Source organism: Oncorhynchus clarkii, chromosome 22 (genome assembly GCF_045791955.1).
Source record: "Oncorhynchus clarkii lewisi isolate Uvic-CL-2024 chromosome 22, UVic_Ocla_1.0, whole genome shotgun sequence".
Classification (NCBI taxonomy): domain Eukaryota; kingdom Metazoa; phylum Chordata; class Actinopteri; order Salmoniformes; family Salmonidae; genus Oncorhynchus; species Oncorhynchus clarkii.
Window position 1 is genome coordinate 5705694 of NC_092168.1, and position 18625 is coordinate 5724318.

Below are 18625 nucleotides of genomic sequence, written 5' to 3' on the forward strand. Positions count from 1 at the left end.
TCTGGGCTTTGACTAGGCACCTTCCAAACCATTTAAATGTTTCCCCTTAAACCACTCAAGTGTTGCTTTTGCAGTATGCTTAGGGTCATTGTCCTGTTGGAAGGTGAACCTCTGTCCCAGTCTCAAATCTTGTAGACTGAAACAGGTTTCCCTCAAGAATTTCCCTGTATTTAGCACCATCCATCATTCCTTCCATTCTGACCAGTTTCCCAGACCCTGCCAAAGAAAACACCCCCACAGCATGATGCTGCCACCACCATGCTTCACTGTGGGGATAGTAATCTCGGGGTGATGTGAGGTGTTGGGTTTGCGCCAGACATAGCATTTTCCTTGATGGCAAAAATTGCAATTTTAGTCTCATCTGACCAGAATATCTTCTTCCATATGTTTTTGGAGTTTCCCACGTGCTTTTGGCGAACACCAAACATGTTTGCTTATTTTTTTCTTTAAGCAATGGCTTTTTTTCTGGCCACTTTTCTGTAAAGCCCAGCTCTGTGGAGTGTATGACTTAAAGTGGTCCTATGGACAGATACTCCAATCTCCTCTGTGGAGCTTTGCAGCTCCTTCAGGGTTATCTTTGGTCTCTTTGTTGCCTCTCTGAATAATTCCCTCCTTGCCTGGTCCGTGAGTTTTGGTGGGCGGCCCTCTCTCGGCAGGTTTGTTGTTTAATAATGGATTTAATGGTGCTCGGTGGGATGTTCAAAGTTTCAGATCTTTTTTTATAACCCAACCCTGATCTGTACTTCTCCACAACTTCGTCCCTGACCTGTGTGGAGAGCTCCTTGGTCTTCATGGTGGATTTCCCTTACTTAGTGGTGTTGTAGACTCTGTGGCCTTTCAGAACAGGTGTATACTGTATATACTGAGATCATGTAACAGATCATGTGATACTTAGATTGCACACAGGTGGACTTCATTTAATTAACAAATTATGTGACTTCTGAAGGTAATTGGTTGCACCAGATCTAATTTAGGGGCTTCATGAATTTTTTTAAACAACTTATTTTTTGCAATTTCACTTCACCAATTTTGACTATTTTGTGTATATCCATTACATGAAATCCAAATAAAAATCCATTTAAATTCTAGGTTGTAATGCAACAAAATAGGAAAAACTCCAAGGCGGATGAATACCTTCGCAAGGCACTGTAAAACCAGTACTCAGAGTGTAGAGAATCATTGTACCACCTAAACCGTTGTGAAATAACACTAGAACCGCCAAAGGCCATGCAACAAAATAGGAAAAACTCCAGGGCGGATGAATACTTTCGCAAGGCACTGTAAAACCAGTATTCAGAGTGTAGATAATCATTGTACCATCCAAATCGCTGTGAAATAACACTAGAACCGCCATTTGATTTTGTACATTTTACAAAATTCGGACAAAAAAAAGCTATGTCCTGCTCCTTCCCTGACTTTTCCTAAATGTTTGTATTTTACACTACTCATGTGTCAGAATTTTGAAAGCACAAGTATTTCGAGCCTTTTTCATACCGATTCTTAATTAACTTACCCCGCCAAGACAATGTATTGTAGGACGTTGATACCCAGCCAGGCGCTAATACGTCTCTCTCTTCTCACTGAATGAATGACAAATGTATGAATGGGTGATAATTGTGCACCTTACTTCAAAAGTATATTTATATTAGGCTTAACAGAATGATGAGGGTGAAGAGGTTGATTTAATTTAGAAAGACGATAGTGTAATGATGAGTTTGTGTTATGCCTTTTATTCAGCAGCAAATAACTTGATTGCGCCTCTTGGGGTTGATCATTCTCATTAACATTTTTTCTTTGTAAAAATAAGCTGTTATGGGACTGTTTTATTTACAATATCTCTATTACTAATCACATTTATTGTCAAGGAAACCAGAACATGCTACATGTTGCAGTAGGCCTTTAGAAGGATGCAAAACATATCCTTGACTCTATGCAGCGAAGCAAACAATGCCAGCCCACTGAATGAATAACAAATGGATGGAATGGGCAATAATTGTGCAAGTTACATCACAATCAAATTTAAATGAGTCCTAACTGAATGATGAGGTTGATGGAATTTACAAGAACAATAGTGTAATCATGAGTTTGTGTTATGCCTATATGTAACTCGTTTCAGGAAACGAGGTGTATGCCTGACGCCACTACTCACAGGAGCGGCATTTGAACGTAAACATTTATTTTTTTATTTAAAGGAAGAAATGCTTTCCTGAACATGTGAAGTTTCGTTTGCTTTAATAACAACCTTGTATTCCAACCATAAATATGAATGAAATTATTAAATGATGAGCCTAGTTGGGTTAGCCATGGAAAAAGACAGGAACCTTCCGCTAGACATGATTGGCAGAGATAATGGTCTGCCATGTAGCATGCTTCTGTTTATAACGTGAGCTGTTCAGTATGTGTTGACAGTCCTTTCTTCCACACCATTTTTGAAAGATATAATATTAGCCATTGAGAACTACAAAAGTTTTGCTACTTTTTTCAACAAAATGAATGCCCTAAATTCAGCAGGCGCTATCGATAGATCAGTTGGCAAAAGTGATGGGCTACTTTCTGCACATTGTGAATCGGAGTGAATTGACACAACTCTGGCCAAAACAAGATGTAACTATAAACAAAACAAAGTTAAATGGTTCCAGTCTGCCGTGAAGCGTTCATCCATGTATACAGGTAAGAGTCTAGCTACATTTTCAGATATAAGTTTCAAATTTGGTCAGAAAGTTGTTTTTAGTTAAAGGGTACTGTTAGTTAGCTAACAAATGTTAGCTTGCTTGCTCCCTAGTGCTATGCGATGTATGATCTGCGTACAGTAATATTTGAATCAGAAAACAATTTGCATTTATAGCCTAATGTTAGCTAGCTAACATTGAACCTACTATTTGGATAGCTTTAGCTCCCTGCAGATTCATACTACAGCTATGAAAATGTTTGCATTGGTAGTAGTAGGAGCTACATGTCTAAACAAAAGACTCCACTTCAGACAGATTACTACATGACCCATCAAATTAGCCAGGTGTGTCTGGGGGTGATTATGGCCATCTATTGTATTTCATGAACATGTGTACATGTCAAGACAATAGTGACCAATCCACTTAGCTAGATGTGGCTGGGGGGTGGTTATAGCATTTCCTACCCATCAATTTGGACAAGCGTGTTAGGTAAGCATCATCTAATAATGATAAAAATAAATATTTTATTCTGTTTTTTGATATTGCTACTATGTAAGTAAGCAGTTCCCTGTATCATTTACACCTTCTGTATCCTGTGCATGTGACAAATAAACTTAGATTTTATTTGACATAGCGTGTGTTTACCACATGGCCTCATATGTGAACCCTTAAAGAGATGCGTGGGGCTAAGGCTTAAGAGTGTGTGAACGATGCTGAAAGGGTGTAGACAAAGAGCTGGTGTACCAAAAATTCAAGGGTCATTTTCTCAAAAGTGGGGTTACAATTTTATCAACTTTAAGGAAAACCGCTACAGGCCAGTTTTTTCAAGGACTTTGTAGAATTATAAAAAAATATAATTTACTCTATCTAAACAATTAGCTATTGTTGTATTTTTTGAAATACAGTATTTCCACTAATATTTCTTCTTGGAATTTACCCTTTATAATGTTTTAGTTTATGCACTATTTATTAAGTGCTGCACCTTGCGGGGTGATATGCATCGCATGCATATGCTAAAGTGAACGCCTGGCAATGTTCTCTAGTGGGTACTTAAAGGCTGAAAGGCAAGGCGGTTCTAGTGTTGCTAACCTAGCTGGGCAGTGCATCCCTTGGTCTGTCTGTGTCTTGCTTGTTTGCCAGCCACTTCCAGGGCTGTTTTTTTTTACTGTGCCTGACAAAGGTGAGAGTGAAATACAACTATTTATTACGTTTGATAAACACCAACGGGCAACAGTGTTTTTAAACTGCAGCTCGGAAAAGATAACCGTGTCGCTCGAGAACATACGTTCATATGCGCGTGCCTGATATAAATCTCGAGCTTTCCAGCAGCAACCTCTGTGGGGACCAGTCCAGACAATATATGGGCGTGATAGCACTCCTCATAGGCGCAAGACAATGATTATCTAGTCTCTCAGTCAAGGTTTTGTTACAACTCTGGACTAATACAAGATGGAAAGTAATGGATTGACATTGACTATTGATTGAATTTAACATGTTGATTAGCTGGGCATGCTGGGCAATATGGATGCACATCTCTCAGTAAATAATAACCATCAAGTATTCGGCCAAGCCATAGTATAAATAGTATTTTATATTTGAAAATGTATAAAATTAAATCTGGGCGAGACAGTTTGAATGGGCCTGATGCAGCTGATAAAATTAATAATAGTATTGTTATCTATAATTTACAGGTGCTATGCTTAAGTTTGTCAGTAGAGGAGTTGCTGGATCATCAGCCAGTACAAGCACAGACTCAGTTGACCCACATCTAGCCTCAGCCAGTACTAACACAGACCCAATACAGCTGGCTTCAGCAAATACTAACACAGACGCAATACAGCTGTTTTCAGCAAGTACTAACACAAACCCAGGTGAAGTACAGACAGCCTCAGCCAGTACTAACACAACCAGAAGTGTACAGCCAGCATCAGCTCACCCTAATCGAACAGTTGCTGCTCTACCAAGTTACCCAGCAGATTGCCTCCCCCCCAGTCTTAAAATACTTTATGAGGACTGAGTTTGTGCAAAGGTCCATTCAAACCAGGACTGGAATTTTCTTACCCTAAAGACAAGTCTAGAAGAGGTTTCCATTCAGGCTTATTACAGAGACAGGTGTCAAATGGGAAAAGATTACCAGGAGTTGGATTTCATAGGCTGTGTTTTTTTTTGCTGTAAGCTCTTTTCTACAAAATACTACAAAATAATAAAGGAAGGCGTGAATGACTGGTCAAATATCAACGCCATTCTGAAACACCATGAGGGTAGTCCTGAACACACAGACAACATGATTAAGTGGAGAGAACTTGATCTGCGCCTAAGTCAGGGACAGACTCTTGACCACATACAAATTACCATTTTGGAAAGAAACAATGAAAGAAACATTTGAAACATTGAAAGTCAATATATATAAAAAATATTTGAAAGAATAAAAAGAGTTCTTAACAGGGCGTGTTTTTTTTTTACCCTGGATGTCCTTACATGATTAATAAGTATCATTCAGTCTCTGGTTGAAAAAAACCTAGCATTCAGGGGTTCATCAGAAAAATTCTTCCAACCAGATATTGGAAACATCCTAAAAGAGGTTAAATTACTGGCAAAATTGGACCCCGTTATGGAAAGCCATCTCAGCAAAATTTAAGATTAAAGAGACACATGCTCATACCTTGGGAAGTGCACAGAGAATGAGTGACTGAGCTTCTGGAAGCAATAGCTACAAATCACATTGTATGATTTTTAATGAATTTATTTGCAAATTATGGTGGAAAATAAGTATTTGGTCACCTACAAACACGCAAGATTTCTGGCTCTCACAGACCTGTAACTTCTTCTTTAAGAGGCTCCTCTGTCCTCCACTCGTTACCTGTATTAATGGCACCTGTTTGAACTTGTTATCAGTATAAAAGACACCTGTCCACAACCTCAAACAGTCACACTCCAAACTCCACTATGGCCAAGACCAAAGAGCTGCCAAAGGACACCAGAAACAAAAATGTAGACCTGCACCAGGCTGGGAAGACTGAATCTGCAATAGGGAAGCAGCTTGGTTTGAAGAAATCAACTGTGGGAGCAATTATTAGGAAATGGAGGACATACAAGTCCACTGATAATCTCCCTCGATCTGGGGCTCCACGCAAGATCTCACCCTGTGGGGTCAAAATGATCACAAGAACGGTGAGCAAAAATCCCAGAACCACACGGGGGGACCTAGTGAATGACCTGCAGAGAGATGGGACCAAAGTAACAAAGCCTACCATCAGTAACACACTACGCCGCCAGGGACTCAAATCCTGCAGTGCCAGACGTGTCCCCCTGCTTAAGCCAGAACATGTCCAGGCCCGTCTGAAGTTTGCTAGAGAGCATTTGGATGATCCAGAAGAAGATTGGGAAATGTCATATGGTCAGATGAAACCAAAATATAACTTTTTAGTAAAAACTCAACTCGTCGTGTTTGGAGGACAAAGAATGCTGAGTTGCATCCAAAGAACACCATATCTACTGTGAAGCATGGGGGTGGAAACATCATGCTTTGGGGCTGTTTTTCTGCAAAGGGACCAGGACAACTGATCCGTGTAAAGGAAAGAATGAATGGGGCCATGTATCGTGAGATTTTGAGTGAAAACCTCCTTCCATCAGCAAGGGCATTGAAGATGAAACGTGGTTGGGTCTTTCAGCATGACAATGATCCCAAACACACCGCCCGGGCAACGAAGGAGTGGCTTCGTAAGAAGCATTTCAAGGTCTTGGAGTGGCCAAACCCATAGAAAATCTTTGGAGGGAGTTGAAAGTCCGTGTTGCCCATTAACAGCCCCAAAACATCACTGCTCTAGAGGAGATCTGCATGGAGGAATGGGCCAAAATACCAGCAACAGTGTGTGAAAATCTTGTGAAGACTTACAGAAAACGTTTGACCTCTGTCATTGCCAACAAAGGGTATATAACAAAGTATTGAGATAAACTTTTGTTATTGACCAAATACTTATTTTCCACCATAATTTGCAAATAAATTCATTAAAAATCCTACAATGTGATTTTCTGTATTTTTTTTTCTTATTTTGTCTGTCATAGTTGAAGTGTACATATGATGAAAATTACAGGCCTCTCTCTTCATTTTAAGTGGGAGAACTTGCACAATTGGTGGCTGAATAACTACTTTTTTGCCCCACTGTACACTAAACCAGTGGTCACCAACCGGTCGATAGTTATCGTCTGGTTGATCTTCAAGGCATTCCTAGTCGATCACCAAATATTTCTGTATAAAAGCCAACGAACGATAAAGGCTTGCGCTCCTTTTTTCAAATCATGTTGAGCTGTTGCCAGTAGGTGCACTTGATTAAAAAATCCTGCGCACCAGCTAAGCAACGTGTTCCCATGAGACAAACTCCGCCTACCCGGGGGACCGGCAAATCTCTGACTGAATTGAGTGTACCTACTGCGCTGCCCAATTGGTTAGCTTAAATCACAGTGGCTACAGAGCTTCCATGACCCTGGCTACAGCCAAGTTTAATAGGCTACTAACCTACGTAAGATTTAATAACTTTTAAAACCATGACCACAGAGAGACTGTCAACGAATACAGCAAAGAGCTGCTGTTTTTATGAGTGAGTTTATATTCAGCACTGTCACTGTTTTCATTCAACAGTATTACAAAATGTGCTTCTCCGTACTTCTGCTTGGGCTCAGCTAAAATGAATGAGTAGCCATGTATCGATAGCCCTGAGTTTTGTTATTATTAGCAGCTCGTCGTGTTGATTTTAATATTAAGGAATATGTAACTTTCTCTGTTCATAGGAACAACATGAATTTGTGCATGAGGCAGATGCGGTGCGACTCGAGTTTCGCCATTAGGTTGAAGACGGTGTCCCCTCTCTCTGGTCAGTCTCACCAGAGGAAAGGAAGGATAAAGCAGGGACCGTGAGTGGGGGTTGGGAAAAATCTTTTGAATGGTCATCCAAGTCGGAATTCCAAGTCGGAAACTCAGGCATCTTTTTAGAGCTCCGACTTTTTGACTTGATCACTGACGTCGTGATTTGACCTTGTTGACCATCAGATGAAGGTACCATCAGGCCAGTAAAATAAAAAAGCAAATTATTTCAATTCATGCTCCACAAGTGCTTAACCAACTGATCTATTTTGTTATCAAACCTCAAGTTTTTAAATACAATATGGTCTGATTAACAATATTGGCATGCCAATCATATAGCAAATATGCTGTGATAATGTATTAGGCCAGCTGCCCAAACCTCATTCCTACAAAACTGTTTGTGTCAGGTTAATGTAAAAAAAAAAAAATCTGAGCAGTAAATCTCAGCTTGCTTTTTGACTGCGTAAGTGATCTTAACTCAGAAAGGGTTGGTGACCACTGCTTGTCATTGCAGATGCTGCCAAATCTTCAAAAGTTTCAGTTGTGTTTTTTGGGCAAGTGCAAAAGCTATTCACCTTCTTTTCACCTGGCACACAAAGATGGAGTGTTTTGAAGAAACACGTGAACATAACTGTGAAGTCATGGAGTAACACAAGATGGGAGAGTAGGCTCCAAAGTGTTCATGCAATCAGGTATCAGGCTTCTGAGGTTCGGGAGGCATTATTGGAAGCCAGACAGACGATCAACAATCCTGTGGCCAAAGTGGAGTCACAAGCATTTGCAGAGGAAGTTGGGTCCTACAGTTTCTTGATTTGCTGTGTTGTATGGTGTGAGATACTGACAATGACAAACAAAGTAAAGAAGCTCGTCCAATCCTCCTCAATGCAGTTGGATATCGCAGTGAATTTAATCTCAAATGCAAAGGCCTCCCTCACTACATACCAGGAAACTGGATGCTCTGAGGCCCAGACTACAGTCAAAAGCATTTGTGAAGAAATTAATGTGAAGGCTGTTCTGAAAGAGAAGAAAATGAAAAACAGCTAGAGGCACTTAAGCTATGAGGCTCCTGATGAACCAGTGACTGATGCACTGAAAAACCTTGAAGTCAACTACTTCAACATTGTGGTCGACTCTGCTATGACATCCATGGATGAGAGATTTGAAACACTCAACAAGGTGAAAACCGAAAATGGAGTGCTGCTGAACTTCAGCACACCCTCTCAGATGTCCAGTGAATATTTAAAGTCTCACATACATGGCTGTTGAAAACACTCTAACCTTCAGAGATGACAGTGACATCAGTGGAATGGATCTGGCACACGAGATTCAGAATTTACCTGATCTGCCATCAGATAAGATGACTGCCTTTGAGCTGCTTTCCTTTCTCTGTGAGAAAAACCTGGAGGAACTCTATCCTACCCTTTTGGATATACCTAAGAATTGCAGTCAATCAAAGCTAATCTAAAGCTCCCTGAAGTTTTCCATGTCACAGTAACGTATGAGTGATCTGGCCATCATTCCATTTTTTTTAAATGTTTTTTATTTCACCTTTATTTAACCAGGTAGGCTAGTTGAGAAAAAGTTCTCATTTGCAACTGCGACCTGGCCAAGATAAAGCAAAGGAGTTCGACACATACAACAACACAGAGTTACACATGGAATAAACAAACATACAGTTAATAATACAGTAGAAAAAGTCTATATACAGCATGTGCAAATGAGGTAGGATAAGAGATAAATAAATAGGCCATGGTCGCAAAGTAATTACAATTTAGCAATTAAACACTGGAATGGTAGAATGTGCAAGTAGAGATACTGGGGTGCAAAGGAGCAAGATAAATAAATAAATACAGTATGGGGATGAGGTAGTTGGATAGGCTCTTTACATGAGCATAAATTATGTGTGGGGAAACACGTCCTATGATGATATCATTGATGATTTCGCCTCAAGAAAGTGTAGAGGAATATTTTGATGGTAAGAATTTAATTCAAACATTAAAATGTTTACACACTTAGTAACATTTCACATTGTATGGCAGAGGTGAATTTGTGTAAATGACTGCTTAACTAACTATGTGACATACTTTCTCAATTTCTTTCAGACAGTCCAGATAGACTGGTGCCCATCCTGATGCTGAAAATGCCCAGGCTGTAGAGGGAACCAAAGTTAATCGCACAGCTGTATAGGTTTTATTTGACTATTTTAAGCCATAGCTTATATGCTTATGTTTATATTGTATAGACAAAGCTAAAATGTATAATATTGTGAGGACTGGACTAATTACCAGGCAGCAGATCCAAAGCTCAGTGTTATATTTTATTATTTTCTACAATTTCTTATTTATGTTAATATTCACTTATCTTAAGATTATATTGAAAGTATTCTATTCAATAAATATTGTTTGTTTATTCTGTTCTGTATAGGTCTACTTATTCTTAGACCGGGTCAGGTAAGAGGGCCCCTTAGCAGAATTTTGCTTAGGTCAGGACCGGCTCTGGCCAGAGCTTATCCATGATGTTGCACAACAATGTAAGTCAATAAGGCATCATTTTAGTCAAAGTATGACATATTGCCAAATCCAAATGTGTGACTTCAGATGTTTCCGTGACTCTTACGTGTCTTTTCCTATGAGGTTACATTTAGTTTCAGGTTCGGTTTCATTTCAATGTTACCACCCACCAAAATGGCAATGTTTATTATTCAGAACCACTTGCTGCAAAGTTCTTTCTATTCACAAGTCATCTGAGAGGCAAACAGCTTTTCTCTGTAGCCTACACTTTGTAGCTGTTTTACCTAGCTGAAACCAAAGTTAAAATTGGCTAGATCATACAAATTCACGAAAACAAAAATGAGCTTTTTCGTCTAAAGTTAAGGTTAGCAGTGCGTTTAAGGTTAGGTTGAACATTTCAGGAATAGAAAAATGTAGAAATAAAATGGGTTTATGACGTTGTGGTTGTGTTAACTAGTGACAACCTTGCACTTGGCCGCCTTGCCATGTAGCAAATTAAAATAGGGGGTGCAAACTAATGTTTTTGCACCTCCCCTTTTTTAACTTGTCAAATTTCAATTATTTTGTAGCTAGTCTGCATAAAACAAAGATGACCATTTTATAAATTATGCATTTTAGAAACCGCTCCCCACGTCGCCCAAAGATGAATAGTTTTGACCACTAACGTTTTAGGCAAATTCGTTTTGCATGGCCCGGTTGTGCAGGGTTTGCTAATTTTCAACCATTCCATTTATCTTAATGAGAAAAGCATGCAAAACTAAATTGTCCATTGCTTCAATACACCCTTCAAACCATGAAAATAGGCTATCCATATTACCAGAGCTTGTATACAAGCCTAAAAATGTTAAGGATTAAAAATGTGCTTAACAAGTCACATAGTAAGCTGCATGGACTCTGTGGGCAATTATAATGTTCAACATTATTTTTGAATAACTACCTCATCTCTGTAACCCACACATATCTGTATGGTACCCCAGTCGAGCAGTGAATTTCAAACACAGATTCAACAACAAAGACCAGGAAGGTTTACCAATGCCTCGCAAAGAAGGGCACCAATTGGTAGATGGGAAAACAATTCTAAAAGCACACAATGAATATACCTTTTAGCATGGTAAAGTTAATAATTCCACTTTGGGGTGGTATATCAATAAACCCAATCACCACAAAGATGTGGAATAAGTCAAGGGGTATGAACACTTTCTGAAATGAATAGAGAGAACAAAGAATATAGCTATTTGATCATGTTCGTGTACATGTTCAATATTAATGTCGTCTGGAATCCAACATGGTTTCACTGGAATTATCAAACGACAAGAGTCAGACAAACGTCAACCCTCAACATGTCAACAGCTCGTATAAGCACAGTTTAGCTGAGACTCATCTCTTGACAAGTAGGCTGATAGTCTTTTTGGTAAATAATTATTTTCACCTAACACCTAATTATCTTAACTGAAATGTCCTCACATAACTTTCATGAGCTGGCTAAGGTTAGCATGCTAGCTAGTTACACTGACATAATTTCAGTTCTAGAACAGGAATTACATCATCAGCAATCTTCTCTCATGGAGCGAGGACATTTAGGGACCAGGGGATATTTCCAAATGACAGCAGTTTGACTGGTTTTATGGAAATTAAAAGCTGTGAAAACAATCCAACATGTTTCTAAAAATATTTCAGTTAATCTTGGATGCAAATTTTATGTGGTTGAAAATGAAATACTGTCAGCTTTTATGTCACAAAGAAATTGCACGTTGAGTCTACACAACAGGTCCCTAAGCACGCATTTGCATTCTCTCATACTTCTCCACTCCTGTTCCTGAGACAAAATTGACATTTGGTCTATCATTTTACTGTGAGGGACACTTAATTCTGCAGGAGTTAATATTATAATAGGCTACATGTGAGGCTTTACAGTCAGAGTCCAGACTTCAGTTACTATTCCCACCATTAGGCTACTTCAATTCCGGCATCCATACAGTGCCATTTGATAAATGTTTCAAGTTTTAATGTCACATGAACAAGTAAAGTGAAATGCGTAGAGACTTAACTTACAAAACACCAAAACGTGTTATGAATGGCATTTGGTGATTGTCATTCATTAGGACTACACATGTCTTGTAACCTGAATGATGCATACACTGCTGTCCACGTGAGTCTCGATCTCGGCCACTCATCTCTGCAATGGCAACATTTTAGTGTTATCATAGAACCACACCGCATTTTGGAGCGTATTCCACACGTTTTCATGTCTATTCGCTAATTTTTCATGTGACTCAAACGTGGCAAAGATAAGTAGTTCAATATCCTACCGTTTTCTTTATTAATTTCATTATTAATTATTGTGATAGGTTTATGTTTTACTAGTACGTCGTACCCCACTATTTATTTTGCTGGTACTCTATACTAGACCTTTCTAGCTTACTTTGAACCAAGTTGAACTTACTTATTGTTTTCATGCATCAAAATGTAGGTTTACATCACCTAAATGTACAGCATTATTCTAAAATCAAAACAGCCATATTATGAAAGAAAACAAGCCAACTTAAGTTAGAATATGGCATATGTCTCTCAGAGGATAGGAAATAAAATATGTATTTCAAATAATCAAGATCTTTAAGTTACTATAAGTTCCCCTCCATAACTTATTTGGACAAGCAGACATTACAGAACTGAACATCAATCCAATTATATACACCCTAATCAAAACTACAAGTGACTCAAAACAGCACCACTACAACTTGTGACTCGCCTTCAATCAAATGCTGCCACTTTCATTGACAGTTTAGACCTGTGGCCCTATCCGGTGACATCCTTTGGGACAGACTGTGATTAGATTGAAAACCACCTGTGGTGGGCAAGAGTACATAATGCCCATTACGCAGCCAATTCTGGATTTACCGAGTAGCATAGAAAAGAAGACTTGCTAGAAGCCACACAACAAGGAGTCTTGACATTTTTAATGGTGCACTCAACCATAAAGAGAGAGTTCAAGATTGTGGCAATAAAGCCCTTTATCTTCTTCCCCAGTGTCAGGTGAACTCGTGGATACAATTTTTATGTCTCTGTGTTCGGTACAAAGAAAGTTAGAGGTAGTTTTGTGAGCCAATGCTAACTAGCATTAGTGCAATGACTGGAAGTCTGTAGGAACAGTTATTGCTAGTTAGCAATTGTGCTAATGCTAGTTAGCAACTTTCTTCAAACTGCGCGCAGAGACATACAAAGAGTATCCACAACCCACTGGGCACAGACGTCAATTCAATGTCTATTTCACGTTGGTTCAATGTCATTTCATTGAAATGAAGTGGAAACAACGTTGATTCAACCAGTGTCTGCCCTGGGGGAAGTTAAGATAAAGAGCTTCATTGCCAAAATCCCAAACTATGCCTTTAACAACTTGTTAAACATTCATTAACAACAATTAACATTCCAAATAAATCTGATCACAGCAGATACAATCATTCAATTTGTATAGGCAAGTTGTGAACACGAAGGGACATAATCACACATTATTTGATATGGACTATAATTTCAATACTAGGCGTAAAAAGGTTGCTTGAAAGTGAAATGTATTATTTAACCATGGCCATAACAAGAGTAGTGATCTGACCCTGAAGAACTTGCTTGAATTTGGCAAAAAAAATTGTTTTGTGATCCCTTGAATATAGGATCTCCTAAAAGTATGTTTTCTTTTGAAGCCTTCTTGAAGAAATTAATATTGATATGGACATAGAATAAAAACAATGCTGTTAGATCAAATAAATTATTATTTGCATTTTTCTTTACTAATTAGTACAAAAGAGAGAGTTGAAAACAATCAACTCTAGTACGTTAGCATTTGTCCTTAAAGAGCCGGTCACACACATCAGCTTACCTTGAATGAACTGTGCACTAATGTTTCATCCAAATCAATCACCACACAGATCTTCCCTGCGTCTTTTGACTTGATTTGAGGGAGCAAAGGTTGTTCTGGGACCTGAAAGCAAGTAGGTAAATGTTAGGTTAATGAGCCAAATGATGACATCAAATTAATAGATGCAATAGATTATTTTGCAATGTTTGTGCTCTAAAGCAAATCAAAAAACCACTGTGACATGATGCAAAAACCATTAAAAAGTGTGCATGTGGGTCATGAATTAAACTGATAACATTACTTCAGGAAATTGTAATGCGAAAACACACTGATAAAAGGTTTGCTTGTGAGGTTGAGAGAAATGAGTTATAGAGGAATGTGTCCATGGGGGGGGGGCATAAGACAGCAATTTCCAAACAGCTGGTGTTCTGTTGATGGAAAAAGTTAATGTCAATGTGACTGTGGGCTATCATGGGTCTGTGGGCTGACTATGAGCTAACCCTTCCCTCATCAAGTAGGCAATACCGACTATACTAGCAAGAGGAAATGTGATGACCAAATAAGCAGCCTATAATACTGTGCAATACAAATTTGTTTGCCCCAGCAGAGTAAATAACCAGGTCAGGATATCATAACTTTTATAGGCTGACATTAATACCACCTGCTGTGTCAAGCAATAAGAGTCTTATGTTTAGCCATATCCTCCTCTTTTTCAGTTGTGTTGCCACAAATTTTATCCAACGCGAACACAGCCAAAGCTAAAACTGAATGGTCAATACGTACATTTTTTAAAAAAACTGGCCAAATACATTGACAAACACACATATTTTCTCTGTCAAATTTCAGTTTGATGCAACACCTGAAACGTTCATGTATCATTTGAAATGTGAAAGCAGAGCTCTAATCAAATTAGGTGCATGCTATTCAAATGGATTTAAAGAAAGGTGCAAAAACCTTGAAATACCTGGTCTCTAGGCGGAACGCAGTACTCGCATTCACAGGACTCCTCAGACTCATCGTCATTCAGCTCCTCGTCAGACTCTTCACTTGGTTGTTCAGAGGCCACAATCTTAAAAAATTCATGCATCTCTGTTTTCTCATCCAGCTCACTTTTTTCAGCGGGCTCTGTTTGTTCGGCATTATGTTCATCTGGCTCGCTGACCATGGAGATTTTACTATGTTCAGCACCATCAAAAGGGGGGCTTGTTTTCTCAGACACCTGCTCTGAAAGGTCCTCGGACTCTGGGGTTTGGAGGTACTCTGAGACAACATTGTGTTCCTCCCAGCCCTCAGACATATATTGTGTGTTCAGATCCTCACACAATTTAGATGACTTGTTTTGCTCATCTATCTCTTCCGAAGAGGTTGTAGAGGAATCAGTTTGATCTCCATTGAATTCAATACCATCAGGCATAGCTGGTTTGCTTCCTTCAGTGCATAGTACAGTGTCTTTGGTTATAACCTCAAGTGAGTTAGGACATTCACTCTCCTCAGCACATGGAGCAGCATGCTCTCCCTCCTCAGTGCACACTCCATCTTTAAAATATGTCTCAGGAGTGCTGTCATCAATTCCTTCATTAAAAGTATCATCAGAGTCTTCTTCATCACAGAATTGATTAACACTAGATCCATTGGCTTTGCTTTCATATTCATGGTGCTCTTCATCACTTGGTTCACAGGCTTTCTCCTCAGCGCAGAGTGCATAAGCTTCCCCTTCCATGGAAAGTGGTGTATGTTCACAGCCATATGCGATGCAATCTTCATCACACAGTTCATATGATCTATAAGCTTTGTCTCTAGCATATGGCTTGTATAATTCATCTTCTGCAATGCATATTTTCTGGTCTTCTTCATCAAAATATTTCTCTTTTTCAAAGCATGGTTCATAAGTCTGATCATTTTGGCCCTCATATGTTTCATCATCTTCAACAAAAGACACTCCAGCAGAGGATCCATGAGAAGCTTCCTCTGCACTGTGCTCGTACATGTTGTCCTCATCAACTAAGGGTCCATTGGCATGAACCTCACCAGCTTTATCTTCAGCAATGCAATCTTCCTCAACAAAGGGCTTGTGGGCCTCAGCCTTAATAGCATTGTCTTCTGCTACAAAAGCTTCGTAAACGTCAACTTCATTAGCTGAGGCTTCTTCAAAACAAGATTCACATCTTTCCTCCTCTGCAAAAGATCCAGAGGCTGATGCCTCATCATCAGCACAGTCTACATTAAATGGTCTGTCCTCAGCACAAGTATCATAAGATTGATCAACTTCTTCTTGACTAAAAGCTTTATTCTCGTTGATTTTCTCGTCTAAAGCAAGTGATTCAAGCCTTTTTTTGGCACAGGGCATATGTGTTTCTTCCTCATTCATAATGGGCACTTGAGGTTTAAGTTGTTCAAAAATCTGCTCATGAACCCCTCCCCCTTCAAAACAGGAGGTATAAGGTCGCCTTTGAGAAAAGGTATAAGTATCCTTTTTATCGAATAAGTCAAAGAATTCCTCAACAACAACTGCATCCAAGTGAGGTTTTTCTTCATCAGCTTTGCTTTCCTCACATTCTACCGCATCTGGACAATTGTCAAAAGATCCCCATATCTCTGAACAGAATTTAGCTTTATCATCCCTGGATTTGTCTGGTGCTCCTTCTTCCACTAATGCTTCATAGGATTCAGCTGAATCAGTTAATAGGTCTGAATTTATACTGTCATCGATGCAAAATTCTAAATAACTTGTTTCTATGGATGAGCACTCAGAAGACTTGTCTTCCTCAGAATAAAATGCATTGCTAGGCTCATAGTATTTGTTATTTATGCTTTGATGTTGACTGGTATAGCTCTCACAAGAATTACATCGCTCAGTCAGTTCACACTGTACACTTGTCTCACTTTGCTCATAGAGATTGTTTTGCAGTTCACAGTGCCCAGAGGGTATATCATATTCAGCAGATAGATGACTGCATTGTTCAGCAAGCAACGTTTGCTCAGTGGGTTCACAAACTTTAGAGACATGTCTACTTTCATTGGGATCAACTTGTTCAGCATAGCGTTGAGAAGGCATGTTCAAATCTGAAGAATGTATAGGTTCTAATGTTGTGCAAAACTCAGAGTCAAAAAGACCACAGATTTCAATTTGTTGAACTGTAGGCTCAGCGGGCTTTAAATCATCATTATATGACATTGTAGTCTCATTATATTCTGTTGGATGTTCAATATTATTGTATTTTCCTGAATACTCACAAATACCAGTGCAGTGCTCAAAGGATCTGATTGATTTAGTAGATTCAGAGATGTCAGGTATGAAGTCATATATCTTACATTGCTCAAAAAACTCAGAGCTCTCAGCAGGTTCGCTTGGCTCAAAGGACATACAGTGTTGATCAGAAGGCTTGCATTGTTCAGATGACTGAAAGTGTCCTGTGCAATGTTCGCAGTGTTGCCTAAATACAGAAGCTAGACAGTCATTAGCACAGTGTTCAGAGGACTTGCTGAACTCAAAGCACTCACAATGTTGAGTACATTCTTCAAATGATTTACTTAACTCGGAAGACGTACACTGATTAGTGTGCTTGTGAAGAGCTGGATAGTCCTCACAGGGCTGGTTGATCCATTGTTCAAAGCCCTCAGAATGCCTATTATAATGCACAGAAGGTTTACTCTCCTCTGCATGTTCTACATTCATGTTGTAATGATCGGCACTGTGCACAGAGGAATCCATTTGTCCATTGACCTTTTGGGGTTCAGTATAGTCCAAAGAGTTTTTTCTTTCGTCCACAATGATGCAGGGTTCAGCAGATTGCTCAGAAGGCTCGCTTGAATCCATGGCTTCAATTAGTTCTGACACCTCACAGTGTTCAGCAGGCATGCTTTTGGCAGATGTGTCAAAGGCTTTGCTTTGACCAGAGTGCTTCTTTAGGTACACAGGGAGCTGACCTTCTCCAAATAGGTTTGTAGTGTTCAGAGGTTTTAAACTCTTCCAAGCATAGAGCGAGAGAGTTGTTTTCTCAAGGGAGGTGACAGAGTCCAGAGGGCTGGCAGGTCACAGACAGCTCCTGTGGTACTAGTGGCTTGCACTGCTGGGGGTCTTGACTGAGTCCACAGCCCGCCTGAGACAGCAGCAACCCCACTGAGCCTAGCACACAGGTCCCTTTCCAGGAGACCTAGCACTTTATTTTGGGGCATCAAGAGACGTGACAAATAACTCCTGGAATATCAAATCACTATAAAAAGCTGAAGTAAGGCATACATCTGAAACTGACACACGAGAAGCGTCTTGAACACCTGATCTGTCTATAGCGAGCTAACTGCCATGTTGTTTCCCAAGAATGTGTTCAATAGAGTCTTGAACACCTGATCTGTCTGTAGTGAGCTAACTGCCATGTTGTTTTCCAAGTTCAATAGAGTCTTGGCCAGCTTTGTCATCTGCACCAAAATTGGAATAGCCTGATATCATGTCCTGTTTAGCAGGGAATGCTTTTAAGTGATTCACCTTAATACACTGACACAGAATGACTGTGGTCTGATAATACATTATAGTTTGTGCTGATTTTATTTTATATATTTTTTGACTCATGGTGTCATCTGGATTGATTTATTTGTAGTGAAATATTTACTTTTAAGGGGGAACTGCAATAGTTTATTGACCAGAGAGCTTGTAAACATGAAAGGACATAGCGCAAAGAAAACATGTGTACCGACCATGTGGCTCTCAATCATGTTGACCACGTGTGAGATAGTCAAC

The 18625-nt window shown here is 39.4% G+C and overlaps 1 protein-coding gene across 1 annotated transcript in view; it reads right to left on the reverse strand.

Moving 5' to 3' along the window:
* The window catches only part of LOC139380223 (uncharacterized), a 44894-nt gene extending 26836 nt beyond the window's left edge, over positions 1–18058 (reverse strand). The window contains exons 1-2 of the mRNA XM_071122753.1: positions 14855–18058; positions 13912–14013 (exon numbers count right to left, since the gene is read on the reverse strand). Coding sequence (XP_070978854.1) covers positions 13912–14013; positions 14855–17749 — 2997 coding nt within the window. The 5' untranslated portion in view covers positions 17750–18058. The remainder of the gene's footprint in view (positions 1–13911; positions 14014–14854) is intronic.
* Positions 18059–18625: the final 567 nt, after the last annotated feature.